Source organism: Equus caballus, chromosome 31, assembly GCF_041296265.1.
Source record: "Equus caballus isolate H_3958 breed thoroughbred chromosome 31, TB-T2T, whole genome shotgun sequence".
NCBI lineage: Eukaryota > Metazoa > Chordata > Mammalia > Perissodactyla > Equidae > Equus > Equus caballus.
In genome coordinates this window covers 17,373,133-17,392,680 of record NC_091714.1, presented here as the reverse complement: position 1 = coordinate 17,392,680, position 19,548 = coordinate 17,373,133, and the positions used below count along the sequence as shown (strand labels likewise).

The 19,548-nt window shown below is 53.9% G+C and overlaps 1 protein-coding gene across 8 annotated transcripts in view; it reads right to left on the bottom strand.

Moving 5' to 3' along the window:
- Window positions 1-11,542: 11,542 nt before the first annotated feature.
- The window catches only part of ZC3H12D (zinc finger CCCH-type containing 12D), a 31,297-nt gene continuing 23,291 nt past the window's right edge, over window positions 11,543-19,548 (bottom strand). For 5 of the 8 annotated variants that reach the window (XM_070256515.1, XM_023633070.2, XM_070256517.1 and 2 more), the window contains 3 exons: window positions 18,478-18,707; window positions 15,359-15,465; window positions 11,543-14,325 (listed from right to left, as the gene is read on the bottom strand). In XM_070256515.1, coding sequence (XP_070112616.1) covers window positions 13,484-14,325; window positions 15,359-15,465; window positions 18,478-18,707 — 1,179 coding nt within the window. In that variant the 3' untranslated portion in view covers window positions 11,543-13,483. Of the gene's footprint in view, window positions 14,326-15,358; window positions 15,466-18,477; window positions 18,713-19,548 lie in introns of all 8 variants that reach the window. The other 3 variants (XM_023633065.2, XM_023633068.2, XM_070256514.1) reach the window with 1 other exon arrangement.

Below are 19,548 nucleotides of genomic sequence, written 5' to 3'. Positions count from 1 at the left end.
AGATAGATGGTGGAGACAGGACACGGAGAGAGGGGGTGTGGGGCGAGGGTCAGGGCGTCAGGTTTGAGCGTATTGAGTCCCAACAGCAGGGAGTCATGGAAACACAGCTGTCGGGGGCGTTGAACGCCGAGGTGTGGTCCAGGCTGGAGAGGCAGCTCCCCGGCAGTGATGATTTCAGTTGGGGGCAAGGTCGCCCACCGGAGGGGCGTGAGTGGGAAACGGGTCATCCGACCAGCGCTGCTGCGCCTCACGGGCAGGCAGAGGAGAAGAAAGGGCAGAAAAAAAGAGATTTTGAAATATCAGTCTATCAGAGCAGCCAAATTCTATAAAGCCAACAGAGGGGAAATGTTTGCAACAAATAGAAGATTACAATTTTTAATATGGATTGCATTATTACAATGCATAAATAAAAGGCACTAAGACCCTGAACCCAGTAGGTAAATTGCTTGAACAAAGCAAATGACGTGAGTGCAAACACATGGAAAAAATGTCAATCAAAGATTTGGCGTTTAGATTGCTCTCCTATCAACGGCTGGCGCAGCGCCACTGGTGGCCCTTGGGGTTTCTCTCTAACGGTTCTGGCCGGGGAGGGGCCGTAAAGGGGGGGACCTCTGCCTTCCTGTGAGGCGGAAATCGGCAGCCTTTTTGGGAAGGAGCTCGGCAGTAGGCGCCAGAGGCCTTAAGATATCTGTAATTCTGCTCGCATCTAGTAATTCCACTTCGGGTAAATTCTGGAATGGTGAAAACGCTTTACGCCAAAGATAGTTACATTTGTAGCAGCAAAAAAAGAGAAAGAAAGAATGTGCAATAAGTCAAGCAAATGATAGTCTCTCCACTGCAGAAACTATGTAGTTCTAACAGATGACGTTTACAAGGTTTGTAATAAGACAAGGAGATGATCACGTTGTAATATGAGAAGAAAACCAGGGTTTTTAATTATAGCTGGAGAATGATCTCGGCTGTACATCTGCAAACCAACAACCACCAAAAAAACTTATATCTTGAAAGCACATCAGAAGGAAATACACCAAAATGTTAAGTGGTTGATTTTTTTCCTTGTCATTTTTCTGTATCTCCTGAGTTTTCCGTAATGTATACTTTAATAATGGAGCACCTTATTTTCCAAAGAAAAGTTAATGGTAAGGCTTTTCACTCAAAATGTGGGTTTGTGCATTGTTTGGTTATGTTGGGGGGGGGGGCAGTCCCCCTGGTGTGAGAAGCAGCATGAAGCCGGAGAGCTTGGGACCGTGGCTGTTCTGGCCACCATGTGACTTTCAGTGCATTGCATTTGGGGTTCAGCTTCAGTTGCTTTTTCGTTATTCCCCAGGGAAAGCAATGGTCTTCATTCTTTATCACATCTCCCGACGAGTCCATTCAAGCCAGGAGAGCACAGGAGATCAACCCTGAGCAAGGTCCCAGACAGGCCAGCACCAGGCACGGCTGGACTTCGTGCAGTACGGCAGCCACGAGCCACATAAGCTCGACACGCTCCGCTTCAGTGGCCCAGGTTCATGGGTTTGGTTCCTGGGCACGGACCTGCACTGCTCATCAGTGGCCATGCTATGGCAGCAACCCACGTACAAAATAGAGGAAGATAGGCACAGATGTTAGCTCAGGGCGAATCTTCCTCAGCAAAAAAGAAAAAAAAAGAAAAAGAAAAAAGAATAAAATTTAAGGTTCGGTTCCTCAGTCACGCTCGCCATATTTCAAATGCTTGATAGCCACACGTGTAGTGACTATGCTCTTGGACAAAGCAGAACATTTCCATCATCGCAGAAACTTTTATTAATCAGCACTAATGGAGAAAATTAACTGGCTTTTCCCATCTGCAAAGATGGCTCAACGTTGAAAAATTCTAAAAGAAGTGTACATTAACAGATTAAAGGGGAAAATGTAATCATCTCAATGGACGTAGACAAAGCATTCAGGGAATTCAAGATTTACTCATACAAAAATAAATTCACCAATAATAGACCATGGGAAAGTATAAAGACAAAAGAACCAATTCATAATAACAATAAAAACAACAAGGTTCCCAGGAATAATTTCAGTAACATAGGCACCCATACCTTTGTAGAGAAAATTGCAAATCATTATTAAAAGAAATAAAAGACAACCTAAAGAAATCGAGAGATATGTCATGTTCCCAGATGGGAAGATTCAACATTATAAAGATGTCAATTTTCCACAAATTAATCTATAAATCTATAAATTCAAAGCAATTCTAATAAAATTTCCCATATGGTTTTTTGTGGGACTTGACAAGCTGATCCTACCGTTTATCCAGAACAATTAAGGACGAGTGATAGCTAAGACATCCCTAAAGAAAAAGAACAAGGGGAGAAGAGACTTGCCTACCATTCATTCATTCATTCTTTCATTCATTCAACAAACACCGAGTGTGTACCATGTGCTGTGGCTTTAGGTGCTGGGAACCGACAAAATGGCCAGCAGTCCCTGCCTTGTGGAGCTCAGTCCTGTTCCAAATACCAGACTTGCTGTAAACTGTAATAACTGAGATGCTGCGGTGTGGGCACAGGCACAGATGAGCAGAACAGAGAGCCCAGAAACAGAAACTGGACATGCGCTGCAATCTGATAGAGGAAAAGGATGTCCGCATGCAGAAAAAAATTCCTCGCCACACCCCAAAACCAGTCCTAGGTGGAAGAAAGACTGAAAGTGAAATATAAAACTTTAAGAAGAAAAGATAGAAGGATATGTTTGTGACCTTCACATAGGGAAATAAGATGTGAAAAGCACAAACCATTACAAAATTGTTGACAAATTTGACTAAAGAAAAGCCGAGTGTAAATTGATTCAATGACAGGAAACGCAATGAGGCAAAATTTGAGCATTGAAATGTGCTTGCCCATGGCCGTCACAATTCCCCTCTGAGGTGGAGAAGGAAACTGTCCTGTACATGAGCACAAAGAGAGCTGTGTAAGGAAAGCCGTTGCACAGAAAGTAGATTAGGAGTTGCCTAGACTGCCCTGGGACCAGGAATTAATTATAAATGGGCACCTGGGGCCTGGCCCGGTGGCACAGCAGTTAAGTGTGCATGTTCCGCTTTGGTGGCCCGGGGTTCACCGGTTTGGATCCCAGCTGTGGACATGGCACCGCTTGGCACGCCATGCTGTGGTAGGCGTCCCACATATAAAGTAGAGGAAGATGGGCACGGATGTTAGCTCAGGGCCAGTCCTCCTCAGCAAAAAAGAGGAGGATTAGCAGTAGCTGTTAACTCAGGGCTAATCTTCCTCAAAAAAAGGGCACTTGGATTTTACTGGAGTGATAGAAATGCATGAAACTTGGACTGTGATCATGGTTGCACAACTTGGTAAATTTGCTAAAAATCATTGAATCGTGTACCTAAAGTGGGTAAACTATGTGGTATGTGTTACCCCTAAACAAAATTGTTTTACAATTGTCATTGCAGCCTTATCTGCAATAATAAAAAAATTGGAAACATCCAATAATTTTATAAACTGATTGCAGAAGAGATTCAACTGAATACAACACAGTGGTTCAAACAAATAAACCAGAACTACTTATATCGACATGAATAAACCTCCAAAATGAAAAATAACAGCTGAGGGAGTAAAGAACTTGCAAAATAATACAAATAATGTAAATGGTCACATTTATATGATGTTCAAAAACATACAGAACGATGCTATATAATGCTATATAATGAGTATATAATGTTTCTGAGTACATGGAAATGCAGCGATGGCACACAAATATGCACAGGAATGATAAGCACCAAATTCAAGACAGAGACTGTCTCTGGAGAGCAAGGAATGGAAACACAACTATAACCACATGTTTCTTCTCATTAAAGACAAAACAAAATACTGAAGCGAACGTGGCAAGATGTTAAAATTCAATTCAAGTGTTTGCTATAATATTCTCTGTAATTTTCCATATACTTGAAATAGTTTATTATAAATTTAAAAATGCAACATGGAAATATATTTTATTTCCCTTTCCAGTTACAGGTGATAGCCACCGCTTTTCCATCTTCCATCACAAAGAGCTCCAACTGCCCGGGTGCGAGTGCAGGCGAGTTTTACCTGTATTTTATCCTCATCGTCAACTGCGTCCTGGTTGCTGGCCCCAGGCTGGGCCCGGCTAGACTTTGGGGAGCCCCACGGGGACGCTGACAGCCAAGGGCGGACAAAGTCGGAGCGCAGTCAATTGTCTGGGGCCCCGGTCAACACATGCCGTGTGCAACAGTGCCACCTAATGGTCAGTGTCGGTGCTTACATGCGCTCGAGGGGCGAGAGGCTGGGAAGCGACCTGGAACAGCACCTGCCCCGTTTGGCGGCCTGTTCTGCCAGCGGCTCTCACGTGAAAGAGAACGAGGGACTCTGGCCTGGAGTGGTCCAGAATCCTTGGAAGGGAGTTGATCAGCTCCCTTCTCCATTAACCGAAGCAGCTGACACCCTCCCCCCTCGGAAGACCGAACCCAGGCCAGAGAATTTCCACTGTACTTTTCCTCCCTTCCAGGAGTTAAAGGAACCGAGCTTTGTGTCCTGAAGTCTTCGCCCAGCATCCTCGACAACACCAAGGCGGTGTCTGAAGGCCTTTAAAATAATGGCTCAAACCCACAGTTGAAGTCGATTTCAGGGGAAGAAATATTTCCGTGGACGGGTAGCAAAGATTGCACGGGGTGGGAACACAGGCTTTTTTCATTTCAAAGCAAGTTGGTTAGCGATGCTACATAAATGTGTGGGGCAGTTTTTAGAAATCGTAGAATGTCAGGGCCACACAAGACCCTAGAGTTCGTATTGCCAATTCCCCGCAGGCATTTGGACGTCTTAAAATGTCCGAGAGCATCCATGCGACTCAGACAAAACTGACTCCATGACGCTAGTATTTCCGGCACTGCACGTGGCAGGACAAGGGAAACGGGATGGCTCCCCAGGCAGGCAGCATGCCGCGAGACGAGCAGACCCGCCTCCTTCCGCAGCCATCTGTCCATTCTCTAAATCTGCACAATAACAGGCCAGTCACAAAACCGACTGCTTGCTTGCCGCGACGCTGGAGTCATCACCAGCCTGAGCCTTTAAAAATTACCGAAAATCAACATCTTCGTATGAAGGTCGTTAAATGAGTAGTGCAGGAGAGTCAACTTCATCATTCTATTAGAGGCTTTCAGAGGAACAGAACCGACAGGAGAGAGAGAGAGCGATTTATTACACAGCACCGGCTCTCACCGTTATGCAGGCTTGGAAAGGCCTGAGAACTGGAAGAGGCGGCAGGCTTGGAATCCAGGAAGAGCCCATGTTTCAGTTGGAAGGCTGTCAGGCAGGAAGAACTCTAACTCTGGGGAGGACCGGCCCTTTCAGTCTATTCAGGCCTTCCCCTGATTAGATGAGGCTCACCCACATTACCGAGGGCAACCTGATTGACTCATTCTACCAATTCAAACGTCAATCTCATCCAGAAACACCCTTACAGACACACCCAGAATAATATTTGACCAAATATCTGGGCACCCTGTGGCCTAGTCAAGTTGACACACAAAATTAACCATCACAATCTGACAGTTAACCCCCTGGAGGGTGAGGGTAGGAGCTGAGGGAGGCAAGTGCCTTCTGGGCCCCACAGGTGACCCTGTGCTGTAGACCCCTCCCCAAGGCCTTGGAGTGGCCTCGCTGCCCTGACCAAGGGCCTGATTCCCTACCGTCTGGGTTCTTGTTTTCTATTCTGGGAACATGGGTTGCCAGGTGTATAGAGAGACCGTTCTCGCTCCCTTCTCCAGGAGCTGTCTTGGGCACGGTGGACACTGGAGCAGGAGGAGGGTGGGGCCAGTTCTTGCAGACTTTCTGGAGCCTTTTGGCCTGGGCATTTGCCTTCAGGGACCCCAGAGGAATCACGGTGACCAGCTGTCCTGTTTGCCTGGGACTGAAGGGTGTCCCAGGGATGTGGGACTTTCAATCCTAGATTTAGGACAGTCCTAGGCCACCTGGATGATGGCCAGCCAAGGATCTCTGCCCTGCCTGAGGGGCTTCGAGTGGCTCCAGTTTCTTTACCTCCCTCAATTTAGATCCTGGCTCAGCCCTGGACCCACAGAAGTGCCCAGTGGTCTCGTGGCGGAATGGCTATGAGGCCAGGTCAGCTGCAGCTGCGCATCCCAGATGTGTGTTCTCAGTGGTGACCGACGTTCAGCAATGCTTCGGCAGCCCTCGATGTGGTAACAATACTGTCGTGGGGCATAACCCCCCAGATGGGCCGAGAAAGCCAACCCTGCCCACGACCTGCAGCCACGCGCAGACTGTCACCACCAAAGGGCTCTGTCCTGGGCGAGACCCGGCTGCGCCCTCTTCGGCTCCCAGACAGCTGGCGCCGCTCACTTATCTCACAAAGCGGAGCGGTTTCCCTCCCACCGGTCCCCTCCCCGTGCACCACGCGGGTCCCCACGCACCTCTCGCTCACGGTGCAGCTTTAACAAGAGCCCCGAGATGGCAGAACCGGAAAGGACCACGGAGCTCTTGTAGCCAAGGATTTCCAAAGTGTGATCCTTGCCCCACTGAGAGACGCAGGAAGATTCGGGAGGTTACACAGACCAGTTTTCTTTTTTCTTTTTCTTTTAAAGAGCTCTGCTGAGGTATGATATATTTAAAGTGTGCATCTGCGTACATCCGTGAAACCATACCCACAGTCAAGATGCTGACGTCTCCAACCCCCCCAAATTCCCTCCCACGCTTTGGGGATCCCCCCTCCCTTATGTCTGGGTCACTTTTCATCTGCTTCCTGGCACTAGAGATTAGTTTACGTCTTCTGGAGTTTGATAGAAATGGCATCATACAGTTTGTACTCTCGCTTGGCCGGCCCCTGCCACTCAGCATCATGATTTTGAGATTCACTCGTGCTGCGCACACCGAGAGTTCATTCCGCCATCCTGCAGGCCCCGGCTGCGCTCACCGACTCAGTGGAATCGAGAATAACAAGGCGCGGCCCTCCCTCGGCCCCCAGGAGTGGAGGAGCGGGGCCCCAGAGGAGATGAGGACAGTGAGACAAGCCGCCCTGGGGGATTTCCCTGCGGGCGTCTGGAAAGGGGTTACAAGCCAGAGACTCTGAGTGACGTGGCCCAGGGCGTCCAGAGGACAACTGCCACTCTGGATGAAATATGAGGCTGAGCCAGCTGGAGCGTGAACCCTGAGGGCAGGGGCCTCAAGGTCAGGTCCTGGGGCGGAAGAAATAGGGGACCCCTCTTGGCACGGTGGCTCCTCGATGACTCTGGGTAAAGGAGCAGAGCGGAGCCTCCCCAGGGCCCCAGCAGCGCTCTGCCAAGGAATCAGAGGTCAGCAGAGCCATAAATCAAGTGCATTTGCACCAAACAGCTCATGAAGAGTTATGTTGAACATGACTTGGCCGAAAAACTCCCTGGAGCTGAATCAACTCAAAGAATGCAGACAGAGAATGGGGAATGTCCATCTCTCTCCTCTTCCAAGCGGGAGGGCGGGAGGCCCCAGGGCCAGTCTCCACGTGGGAGCTGCCTCCTTTCTCTGCATTCTCGTGAGCCCAGAGGTAAGTGTCACGGCCCAGGGTGCCACCAGGCTGTGGGTCTTCATGGAACAGCCCCTGCAACCAGCAGAGCTGGAGTTGTAGTGGGGCCTCCCAAGATCCTTCAACCTGCCCGGGAACCAGGGCCTGCACAGGATTTTCTGGCAGTGGGACAGCATGATGCTCACCTGGACTGTGACGTCACTGATGTCAACCTGGTGCTCCCCAGACCCCGCTCCATGAGGACACTTTCAATTAAATATGCATGCAGGTGTGGAAAGATCTGCTCTTTCCAAAACTCTTTCTTCAGTGTTATCAGAGTTCTATTGAAAATGTCCGAATTTTCTGAATCTTTTATCAGGAATGTGTATTTATGACTTTTTTAAAGCCAGCACTGTTTAGCAAGGCATTTTTTTCTTGTTACCAAAGTTATTAACTGTAGAAGATTTGGAAAAATAGACACCAAAAAGGGGAGAGGGCCACCTGTAATCATTACCCCACTCCCCAGAGGCATTCTCTTGGTCCATTAGTGAATTTCCTGTGGTTCTTTTCTATAAATGTAATATGCATTTTTTAACAAAAAAGAGATCATATGGTTCATCCTTTTTTTTTTTCTAAGTATACTTTTTGGTGAGGAAGAGTGATCCTGAGCTAACATCTGTTGCCAATCTTCCTCTTTTTTTTTTTTCCTCCCCAAAGCCCCAGTGCATAGTTGCATATCCTGGTTGTAAGTCCTTCTAGTTCTTCTGTGTGGGACGCTGCCTCAGCCTGGCTTGATGAGCGGTGCATAGGTCCGCACCCAGGATCCCAACCAGAGAAGCCTGGGCTGCCAAAGCAGAGCACGTGAACTTAACCACTCGGCCACGGGGCCAGCACCGGTACATTCTTTTGTATAATCTATTTTTTTACTTCATAATATATGCCCAACACTTCAATGTCATTAACATCCTCCTACAATATCATTTTAGTGGCCTACGGTATTTTATTAAATGGATGTTCCTTTAACTCATTGCTTCTTTAAGTTATTCCTTCCTTCGAGGTTTTCGATCAGTAAATATTTCTCTCTCATCCACCACTGGCAAATTGTGGTAGTGCCCTTCTCCGGATGTAACCACCATACGCAGACACACAGTAGGATCGCACCTCCCTGCCCCCAGGGAGTTGGGTGTTTCCATGTCACTTGTTTTGACCAATGAAATGTGAGCAGTGCTGACATCTGCGCAGAAGTTTTAAGAGCCAGTGCACATTTGAGAACATTCTCCCTTCCACTGGGAAGCTGGAGACAGAGCCCCCCGCAGCCTGGGTCTCGCATGTGCAGCCCAAGCCAGCCTACCATGGACACACAGCCCCGGGGAAGAGAGCTCTGTGGTCCTAGCCTGTGGGATTCAGGCAGCCCCAGCCAGCCTACCATGGACACACAGCCCCAGGGAAGCGAGCTCTGTGGTCCTAGCCAGTGGGATTCAGGCCTGTTTTGTTTCTGTAACATCACCTCTCTGGTCCTGCCCGACTGGCCTCAGGGCTGATGGAGAGTCAAGGTTAAAGACAGTCCCCACCCTCCCAGTGTCTGAGGGCCTAAATACAGGCCTGAACATGAGGAAAGAGATCAATAAAGAACAGCAAAAAACCATTCAGGCGCTGGCCTGGTGGCGCAGTGGTTAAGTTCACACGCTCCACTTCAGCAGCCTGGGTTTTGCAGCTGCAGATCCTGGGCACAGACATGGCACTGCTCATCAAGCCACACTGTGGCAGCGTCCCACACAGAAGAACTAGAAGGACCTGCAACTAGGATATACAACTAGGTACTGGGGCCTTGGGGAGCAAAAACAAGAGGATGATTGGCAACAGATGTTAGCTTGGAGCCAATCTTCCTCAACAACAACAAAAAAAACATTCAGAGCAAAACCTTTTCAAGGGTGCCATGGAACAGTCTGGAAGTGTTCAGCCCTGAAAGGACAGCATGGAGGCAACCTGAGAGGGAGGACGGCTCACAGCCCTGGAGTGGCCTGGGCAGACCCCACGGAGGAAGAGTGAAGAGGGGGCTTTGAAGGCTGGGGGACTGGAGGACAGGGTGGGCGCCAGAGGTGGCGGAGGGTGGGAGAGCAAAGGGGTGGCCCCAATCCAGACGTGGGGCCCAGGGGCCTGCTGAGCAGGGGGTTCGTGGGAAGCAGGGGTTTTGAGAGAACGAGAGCTGGAGCCAGTGTCAGAGGGACCGGCGGCCTGCTGCCGGGTGGAACCTCATCCCCGACGGTGCTCCCAGCCTGCCTGTGGGGAAAGCGCCTCCGGAAGCTCCTCCCTGGGAACGGCCGGGGAGCCGGCCCTCGAGGCTCAGCACGGCCCGTTTCGTGGTGCATGCACGTTTTCAGGAGTGAGCTTGATCTCGGATCAAGTCAGAGCTGTGGCGGTTTGCTAGTCCTGTGTGAGCACTCACCGACAACGGCCACAGGTGCTGACCGCATGTCAACCTCGTCAGCCACCCAGTGGGTGTCAGTCAGTCAGTAGGTGTCAGTCAGTCAGTCAGTCAGAGTCAGCCAGAGCCAGTCAGAGTCAGCTGGTCAGTGTCTCTCAGTCATTAGCAGTCAGTCTAAGTCAGCATCACTTGGTGTCTGTTAGTCAGTCAGTGCCTGTTAGTCAGAGTCTGGGCCGCGACGGGAGCGCCCCCAGGAATCTCTGGGGCCGAAGGTCCCTTAGCAGGGGGCCGTGCCTGCCTCTCCCTGTGGAGGGTACCCCAGCAGAAGACAATAATCCCCCAGCGACAGGCAACGGAGCGAGGCCGCCAGGGGCAGGCCTCACGCGGGTCAGCCCGGAGCCGCCTCCAGCCGGCCCCCCACCACGCGGCCTGTGAGCCCCGCGTAATTCCAACCAGGATCCTGCCGCCCGGCTCGAGTCACCCCTACTGGCGCTCTGTCCCCGCTGGAAGTGGCCGATCCAACGCATGGTTGGCCCAAGCCCTCGACCTCCCTTTAGCCCCCGGCCCCAGAGGCGGGCAGAGAAAGCCAAAGGGGCCAGCGCCGCCCCGAGGAATGCGGCCTTTCCTGGCTGTCACCTGCGCGTCTCATCCGGGGCTCCGACCCCTTTCCCTCGGTGTTTTGTTAGGAGCACACTCTAGGCACAGAGGACGTTCTCTTGCTTGTCCTTTTGGTGACCACGCAGGGTGGCTTCATGGGCTGTGACCCATGCAGTTGCGCTTAGAAGGACCCTGTGCTTGGGGAATGCTCTGCTGTCACCGTCTTGAAATTCCTGATCACTTTTGAGCGAGGGGCCCCGCATTTTAATTTTGCACAGGGCCCCCCAAGTGGTGTAGCTGGTCCTGGCCCCATGCATTCCCTCCTGGGGGGTTCCACATGGCAGTTCATTGCTCCAGTTCCCAGAGCCCTCCCCCATGACCACGCCTTCATGCCTCTGTGCCCACCGCCATGCTCTTCGCCCCATGGGGACTTTCTCCCAGGGGCAGGGAGCCACACTGCGCCAGCTGGCAGGCAGCTCCCTGCTCCCCATGTGAGTTCTGTGTAAAATCCTGAAAGCTGAGCTTCATTTTAGCTGGAATAATGCGACAGGAGTGGCTTCTCTTGCTTCTGCCCCTCGACCACTGACATCCCAAGATTCTGCCTCATACCTAACCTTCCAGAGGCCTCTGGAAAAGCTGCACCCACATAAACATGGTGCAGCACCGGGCTCCTCCGCTCTGAGCATGAGGATGCTGCTGCACAAGCAGAGTGGCTTTCATGGGACTGCTTCGTGGCTCTGTAATGAGGATTTTTAAAACTCTAGCAAACAGGCAAGCAGCCTGTGTCCTTGGGAACAGCCTGCTGAACACCCAGCAAAGGCCTCTTTGCCTTGGGCCTCGAAGCTTCTCCTGAAAAGGTAGACTCCAGCCCCCACATCACCTCCATGGGTGGAATAACCCTGACTGAAGCAGCCTTCACACCCTCAACCTCAGTCTACACACCCACAATATTTAACGTGAAAAACCAGCCTAAGGGGAAAAGCCCACACAGGAGAATCTGATACACAATGTGACAATGGACCGTCCAGGTGTGGGTAAAAAGGATTTATTTTTGGAGCACGGTAACAGCTATGCAACTAGGAACATCTCATTCGCCCATCCCATCCATGTTTTGTGTCACAAAGACATACCAAGACTTTGGAAAAAACTCCAAAGGGGATTACACTGAAATGTGCTGTTTCTTCACTTGTTTTTGTTCTTGTCTTAATCACAGTGAACCAAATAAGATAGCTTTACAGCTTACTAAAACTCCAACTCGTCCTCAAAGGAAGCAGTTTAAACGTTTCCAACCGTAAATCAGCAACGCGATGGTGCCACGTTGGGAGACAGATTCTGGAGACAAAAGCAGCTCTAACATAAAGCTTGTCGTGCAAAAAGACAAAAAAAAACCACCATGAGGGAAATTCGATTTATCCAGAAAGAGCGGACCCCCCTCAGGACTGAGGTCCCAATAATAGGTACAATTGTGGGTACAGTGTCCTCTTTGGAAAAAAGAGGTGAAGGACGGATGTGGCTGAAGCCATGCTGAGAATCCGGTTTAAAAAGATGAACAGGATCGCAGTGCGCCTGCATCTCCCATGCAGCACTGACCAGGAACTAGAGGGACTGGAGCAGGCTCTCTGGGCGCACCCTGGGCTGTGCCAACATCGCCCGCAGCCGAGTAACACCCGAGAAGTTCCCCACTGAGCTTGCCAGTCCCCAGGGAGCTGCGGGGCTTGAGGGCTGGTTTTCCACTGCGAGGTGCCTCGCACTCTCCCCGAAGCCCCTCATGAACGAATGAGCCCACACCTGCAGAGCAGGACCCGTGACCCCAAGTGAAGGGGCGGATGCAGCCACAGGTGATGCCAGGGCCCCTGAGGACACGGGGTCCGTGTTCTGGCAGCATTGTCTCATTTCTTGTCCGTTGCAAATAGGTGGGTCCGTTCTCCCCCAAACTCAAAGCAGTGGCTGGCCAGAAGAATCAGAGTGGTGGAAGGTGGCCATGAACCTCCACGACGGAGCCTCGTCCAGCTCTCCACTGACCCACCTGGAGCTTTCTGAGCGGAAGTCCTGACTCGCTGGGCCTCGGCTCAGCGTGACTGTGGCTTAGAGGGCTCAGCCAGTAGGGGGCCTGTGCTGGAAACTGACACAACAGACGGCTGACAAAAACGGGACACTTAGCCCTGAGTCAGGTGATGTGTGTGTGTGTGTGTGTGTGTGTGTGGTGTGACATTTGTGTGTGGTGTATGTGTGCTTGTGAAGGGAGTGAAGGCCCCGGAGCCAGGCCCTTAGGACAACATGCCCCTGCCACACCTCCACAGACCAGCACAGCCACACAATCTCAGAGTGACAAGTGAAGCCTCCGCGTGGAGTCTAGAGCTCCAGGCTCCCCTCGTGAGGTTAGAAAGAGCTCGTGTGGAAACCTCCAGATGCCAAACCTTCCAGCAGCCAAGTGACCACATATTTGAAACGTGATTCGATGCAGTGAAATTGAAGGCCGTTTACCAGGATTTCTCAAACTTGTGCCGGTGACCCACATGAAGTTCACACGGTCACCAAGGGTTCATAGGCCCATGTGTGGCTAACAAATAAGAGTTTCGTTCTTAGCCTGATTATCTGGAGCGTGCTCGGAGATTTCCTATTCCACTCTATTTCGGGTGTGCCCACTAAAGTGATCTTGTGCCCCACTTGTGGATCCCAAGTGGACTGTTCCAGACAAACTCCTAGAGCCTGTAGTGAGACTGTAGTCTTCCAGGCATGAGAAATCACTCCCTTCCCGGAAGCGGTCCTTATTCTGCAGGACGTGGAACTTCAGCAGGTGGCCCTGCATCATCCGTGGGGGGTCACCATGTGCCACCGTGGGCACGGTTGAGGGTCAGGAAGCTGGCTTCCATGACCATCTTTCAAAAACAGGGGGCCCCACGGGGTGGGCCGATCCAGGTGCAGGCTGGCAACCACGGGCCTGCCCGGCCAAGCTGCAAGATTGAGACATCACTTGCGGTGGCTTGGACTAGCCCCTGAGGGGATTCCCACGGGAGCACCGGACCTCTGCAATCTCTGGATGAGGAGGATAAGCTTGGTGACGTCGGAGAGCGCGGGGAACAGGGCCATGACGCGATCCACCTCCTGGGGCGGGAAGATGCTGCAGAGCGCGGTGCGCGTCCGGGCGCGAGCGTCCATGTCGCCGGCCGCGGCGCGGGGCGCGGACCCCGAGGGTCCCACGAAGGCGTTGTCGCCCCAGCGGGACTCCGCCCAGGCCGAGCGGCCCGGGAAGCGGCCGGCCCCCTGGGGAAGGGCCCACGGGTCGGCGGGCTGCCGGCGCTGGGGGAGCAGGTCGCCCTGCGGGTCCCCGGGGCCGACCCCACCCCGCAGCGCGACCTGCGGGCCGGACGCACTCGGGGGGGTCAGGAGGCCGGGCAGGGCCGGCGGGGACCGCGAGGCTCCGGGCGCCACCCAGTCTGGACCGCGCGGCCCGGGCGCGAGGGCGCAGCCGGGGCCCGGAGGGGGCGGCCCGCGGGGCCCGGTGTCGTCGCGGAAGGCGAGCCGCGAGAAGCCGCCCTCCAGGGCCGCCACGTCCGCTGCCCGCCGCGCCCCGGGCAGGCTGCGCGTGCCAGGCTCCCGGGGGCCGGGCCAGGCTGCGGCGGGGGCGCCCCGGGGAGCCCCCTGCTCCGCCCGGACCACCGCCCGCGCGCCCCGCGGCCGCTCCTCGTCAGCACCCGCGCCCCGCCAGGCCCGCGTCTGCGCGCGCAGCTCGTCGGCCACCGCGAGCTGCGCGTGGGGCGGCCTCTCCGGGTGGTAGTACTTGCACTTGATGCCGTAGGTGCACTTCTTGCCTGGAAAGGGGAGGGCGGAGAGAGGGCGCGACTGAGACCTGGGGCGCAGAGAGGCAGTGCCCGCCCCCCGCGCGGCCTCTCTCCGTGGAGATTCCTCCAGGAAGGCCTCCAGGCCCGCTGCAGATTTATCAGGATAGGGGTGGGTCGAGGTGAGGAGAAGTGCCCTAGGGCGCAGGTGGGATGGGCGAGGGGGCACACCCCCGACCCCATGGTGTGGGGCGCTGGGCACAGTAACCCCAGTGTCGGCGGGTGGATGTCAGGCACGAACTCCCTTTCACTAGGAACTGGGACCAAATCTCTGGATCCAATGACCTTCAGCCTCCACTTCCCCAGGGGCCCTGTGGACAGGACCAACCTTGGAGGTGGGGAGTGGATGCTCCTGGCACAGGACTGCGCCTCCAGTGCGGCCTCAGTTTCCACCCATTGTCCACATCCCTGTGCTAACTATGGCCCTCTCCTTACAGACGGTTCTAACAGAGGTGAGCAAATAGTCATCCAAACTCGGGCACTTCTGAGAGTGAAGGGGAGCAGGCTGAGCCACGCTGGACGTGACTTTGAACGTCACCTAAGGCTTTATTGAACTTCTTTAGACTCAAAACAGACCTGAGGACACTGAATAACTTGCCAAAGCAAGTCAGTGACAGAGCTGGCTAGAAGGCTGGCGTCCTGGAGGCCTCTGGGACAGGATCCTTAACTCTCCATGGATAACACTGACCAGAGTCCATCAGGGCACAGGGTGGGGGATGGCGGGGCAGGACGCAGACTCTGCCCTGTGTGTGACCCCTGCATCCAGCCCTCACAAACGTTCCCCCGCAGCAGGCGTCCAGGACATCAGCTCATCCTTACAGTGACTCTGTCGGGAAACGGTGGTCCAGAGAGGTTGTTACCTCCCCAGAGTCACACAGCTGGTTAAGGGCAGCACCCGGGCTGGCACCCAGGCTGCTGACTGCCCGGGCAGCCCTTCTGACGGCCCCGAGCTGCCCTGACACAAGGCCCCGAGCAGGCCCACATGGCACCAGGTGCTGCTACCCACCGTAGGGGCAGTGCTGCCAGGACGGCTCCGGGGGCTTCGGCTTCCTGCTCAGGAAGTTGCTCAGGGTGGGTCCCCGGCGGCCCAGGGGGTCGTCAGGAGGCATGAATCTGCAAAACAGCACAGGGGGGCGGGGCAGAGGGAGTGGGTGGTGACTGCAAGACCCACGGGGACTTGCCGCTGGCACCTGTGTGGGGGCAGGACGGGGCCGCCCAGCAAGGGACAGCAGCACCGGGCGTAGGCTCGGCCTGGGCTCCCGTCCAGGGCTGCCGTCCAGGGCTGCCGTCCAGGGCTCTTTCTCCCACCCAGGGGCGGTCAGAGCGTTTTAAAGCAGCACAGCCCTTCCTTGGCGCTGACCACACGGCTGCGAGCCCGGATCCAGGAGCGCTGCCTGGGCCTCTTCAAGCCTTTCTCCTCCTGAGGCTCAGGCCAGCAGTGCCCGGGTCACCTAGCAACTCCTGAAAAAAACGCAGGCTCCGGGCGTCACCCCAGACCTGCTTAATCGGAATCTCAAATTGTTCAGGAATCTACATTTTAACAACTTTCCAGGTGATTTTCATGCATAACCGCCCTAGGACTCACCCGGGTCCCAGGCTGAAAGGGAACCTGAGCTGCATTCCCATCCTCCTCGACAGGAGGTTAGAGATCTCCATGGGCTCCCTGGAGGCTCAGATGCCATTTCTCCTGTGTCGCCCCACAGCTCTGGGCACGTACAGGTGGGGGATCAATATTAACAGGGTTTGAAACGCCACTCGGAGAGTCAGAGAAGCAGCGGATACCGAGGCTCTGTGCACACTCGTCCCTCCTCCGCAGACCCGGGGGCTCTGGGTGGGCTTGGTCTCAGCTTCCAGGCTCCCTGACCCCGGCCGTGTTCTCTGACCCTACCCTGCCCCCTACCCCTTCCCTTCTCCCTGGCGTTAAGTCTAACACAGAGGGGAACGCATCCTCAGGGTGCCCATGGCCCAAACGGGAAAACCACATTCCTCCGAAGGAAACACCCCTTGTTGGGCACACTCCACGTTTTTATGTGAATACTTTGGTTCCCAGGCGGCACTTCCAGGTCTTACAAAGGTTCCGCTGGAGGGGTTGTGGATTGCAAATGGGAGGCCTATTTGTATGTGTTGCTCTCCCCCCAAGAGTCCAGGGTCATGCCAAGGTCCCAGCCTGCAGACCAAGTCCACCAGGCCAGCCCAGAGCTGGGTGATCCCGGGCCTGGGTAGCCTCCGTGGCTCAGATCCCAGTGACACAGCCGGTTCCTCAGAGCTGGGCCCTGGCCAAGAATCTGGGGAGCCGCCCACAGCGGCTGTTAGAAGTTCCCAGAGGCCTCGCCTCCCACTCTCTCCCCGGCCTCCACTACGAGCTGGGCCAGGAGGGCCCCACGGACATGCCCGGGGCACCGGGGAGGCAATCTCGCCCATGGGCGGACAGGCAGGCTCTGCCTTCGGGCAGCCAGGGGACCTTCTGGCTGGCCCTTAGCAAAGGCCAGTGCGTCAAAAGGCCTTGGCCCCGGCCCAAGGCTATCGCCAGGCCAGAGGCAGCCATGATCCATCAGACCTCCATGAGGATTTTCTGGAACCAACAGTCACCAGACTTGCCAGATTCCTCCAGGCCTGAGCCAGAAAGAGGGAGCCGCTGGCCTTGTGTAGGTGGAAATGTCCCTGGGGGCTACTGCAGGGGAGCCGCTGGCCTGGGGCTTTGGCCACATGGAAGTGGGGACAATAGTACCTCCTGACACCACCTCCTGGCCTGGCCTGAGGAGAACAGGGTACAATTCTCTCTTGTCCTTACAGCCATCTCAGAGGTAAGTATGATTAACCCAGGTACGGTCAATTCAAGGGGAAGAACATTCAGCTCAGAGAAGTTGAGTGATTACCCCACCACACACAGTCTGTAAGTGGCAGGGCCTCAGTCTGAAACCTCATCTGCTGCCTTCAAAACCCCAGCTCTTTCCGCCACACCATACTGCCTCCCGGGCTTCAGGGTCAGGAGCTGGTCTGCCATGTGCAAGTGGCCTGAGCCAGCCCACATGTCACCTCCCCTCCCCATGCCCCCCTTTCCCAGGGCCGCAGCCATTCACTCCCTCCCTCCCTCATCTACAACTAGTTTTTGAGCCCCTGTGATGTGCCAGGCACGCGGGGGCCACAGCGGATAGGACACATACAGTCCGTGCCCTCACAGAGTTGAGGAGCTTGTCTCAAACCACATTCCTAAAAGCCAGTCAGAGATCCCAGAATGAGGACCGAGCTGTCCTTGCCTGGAACAGAAGTTGAAATGGGAGGGATGCCCAGCTTGCTGTGCCTCACTCTGCTGGTCTCAGAGCCACGCCCACCTTGCCAGGCTCCCAGCCCTTGCCCTCAGCAGGCCTGAGCACATTGGCATGGACCAGCCATCGCTTCCTCCCCACCTTAGCCCCGTCTAGGGGCCCTGGCCCAGCACCGGCTAACTGGTTTGTGCCTTGCGACCCTGACATCGCCCTCCTTCAGCTGTAGTGGTTGGTCCAGGGTGGACCTGATCCAGGGGGACCACCCTAGGAGACAGATGAGCCAACCAGATTCTCCTAGAAACTGCAACCAAAAGGATTGAGACATTGTCAGTTCCAAGATCTTTACAGCCTCAAAGAGAAGATGATGTTGCCCACTCCTATATGTAATTCAAAACCTAAAAAAAAAAAAGTGAAAGGAAGTGCAACAATGTTCAGATTTTCCCCATGACGACTGTTTCAGTGCTCTTATTTGACGTATTAAATTCTTTAAAAAGAAAAACACAGTTCAGGGTGCCCCAAGCCTGTGCTTGCCCCACCTGTTGGGCAACTCTGTGCCGGGTCAGCCAGATGTGGGCATGGCAACAGAAAGGTCATGGGGACAGAAAGGACAGTTGGGACAAAACAGCCCTGTTGGGGAAAGGTGGTCACGAAAGAGAGGAGACTCAGAGGGACAGAGAGAGACTGGGCAGCCTGGGGGAGCGGACAGGGTGACCTCAGGCCAGCTGTCTCCAGGGCTGGGTGTCCTTTGCTTCTGGCATGGCATGGCCATGACCACTAGCACTCGTGGCCTAGGCTAGTTAGGTGGCTTTCTGCCTGTCCCCCCACGCTCCGGGCCGGGCCTCCCTCGGCCACCACGTACCGGTCGTTGACGAAGGAAAACATGAGCAGCCTCTGCTCGATGAACCACTTCCACTCGGGGTTCTCGCTCTGCAGGTCCCGGTAGTTGTCGTTGGAGACAATGATGCCATCCTGCTCATAGGCCACCTTCACGATGTAGCGGTCATCATAGCAGACCACCCGCTTGCCGTTCACCTTGCGGGACGGGGTGTACACAAGCACCGCCTGCCTCTCCAGCTCCTCCAGCACGTGCTGCTCTGGGGGCCACAGTGGGAGGCAAGGGGGGACGGCATGTAGCGGCTGTCTCAGAGGGACTCCCCGCCCCTAAGAAGCATCCTAAGATCACGGAGCACATTTGGCAGCTCAGGGATCTTCTCTGGACCAACTCCCACCTCCCCGCCTCCGCCCCGCCCATCAGGTGAGGGGCAGGGAGGTCTTCAGAGACGTTTGCCCCAGCCCCAGGGCAAGGGGGCTCTTGGTTTCTGTCCTGCCTGGGTCATGACAGAAGGCCGGAGAATGGAACCCAACCAGGGAGAGTCACTTTAGAAGGAAGAGTGAAGCCAGGGCTCTGGTCCCTTTGATGGTTACATGCCACAATTAGCATACTCTTCACACCTTGTTCCCTCCCTCCAGTCTAAGTCCCTTCTTAAATGACATGGCTTCCAGACTTTTAAAAAGTGCAAAATGCATAGATGGTACAAAGAATCATTGTTTTAATGGGTGCATATACATAGCCGTATGTACGTATACACGTGTAATATGCACACATATACTCATGTGCACACATATATACATGTGTATAGATAATACAGGTACACATACACATGTACCGCTATATATACGCATACAGGTGTATATATGTGCATATATACATGTGCATACACATATGTGTGCACATGTATAGATACGTATACACCTGTACGTGTTCACCTGTATATGATACGTATAGATACATGTGTGCATGCGTATAGATAATATGCACGCCTCTGTGCACGTGTATAACCTATATGCGTGTGCACACACACACGTATTCATCTGTACAGATGACGTGCATTAAGAATCATTTTTTTAAATGCCATGTATGCAGCCCTCC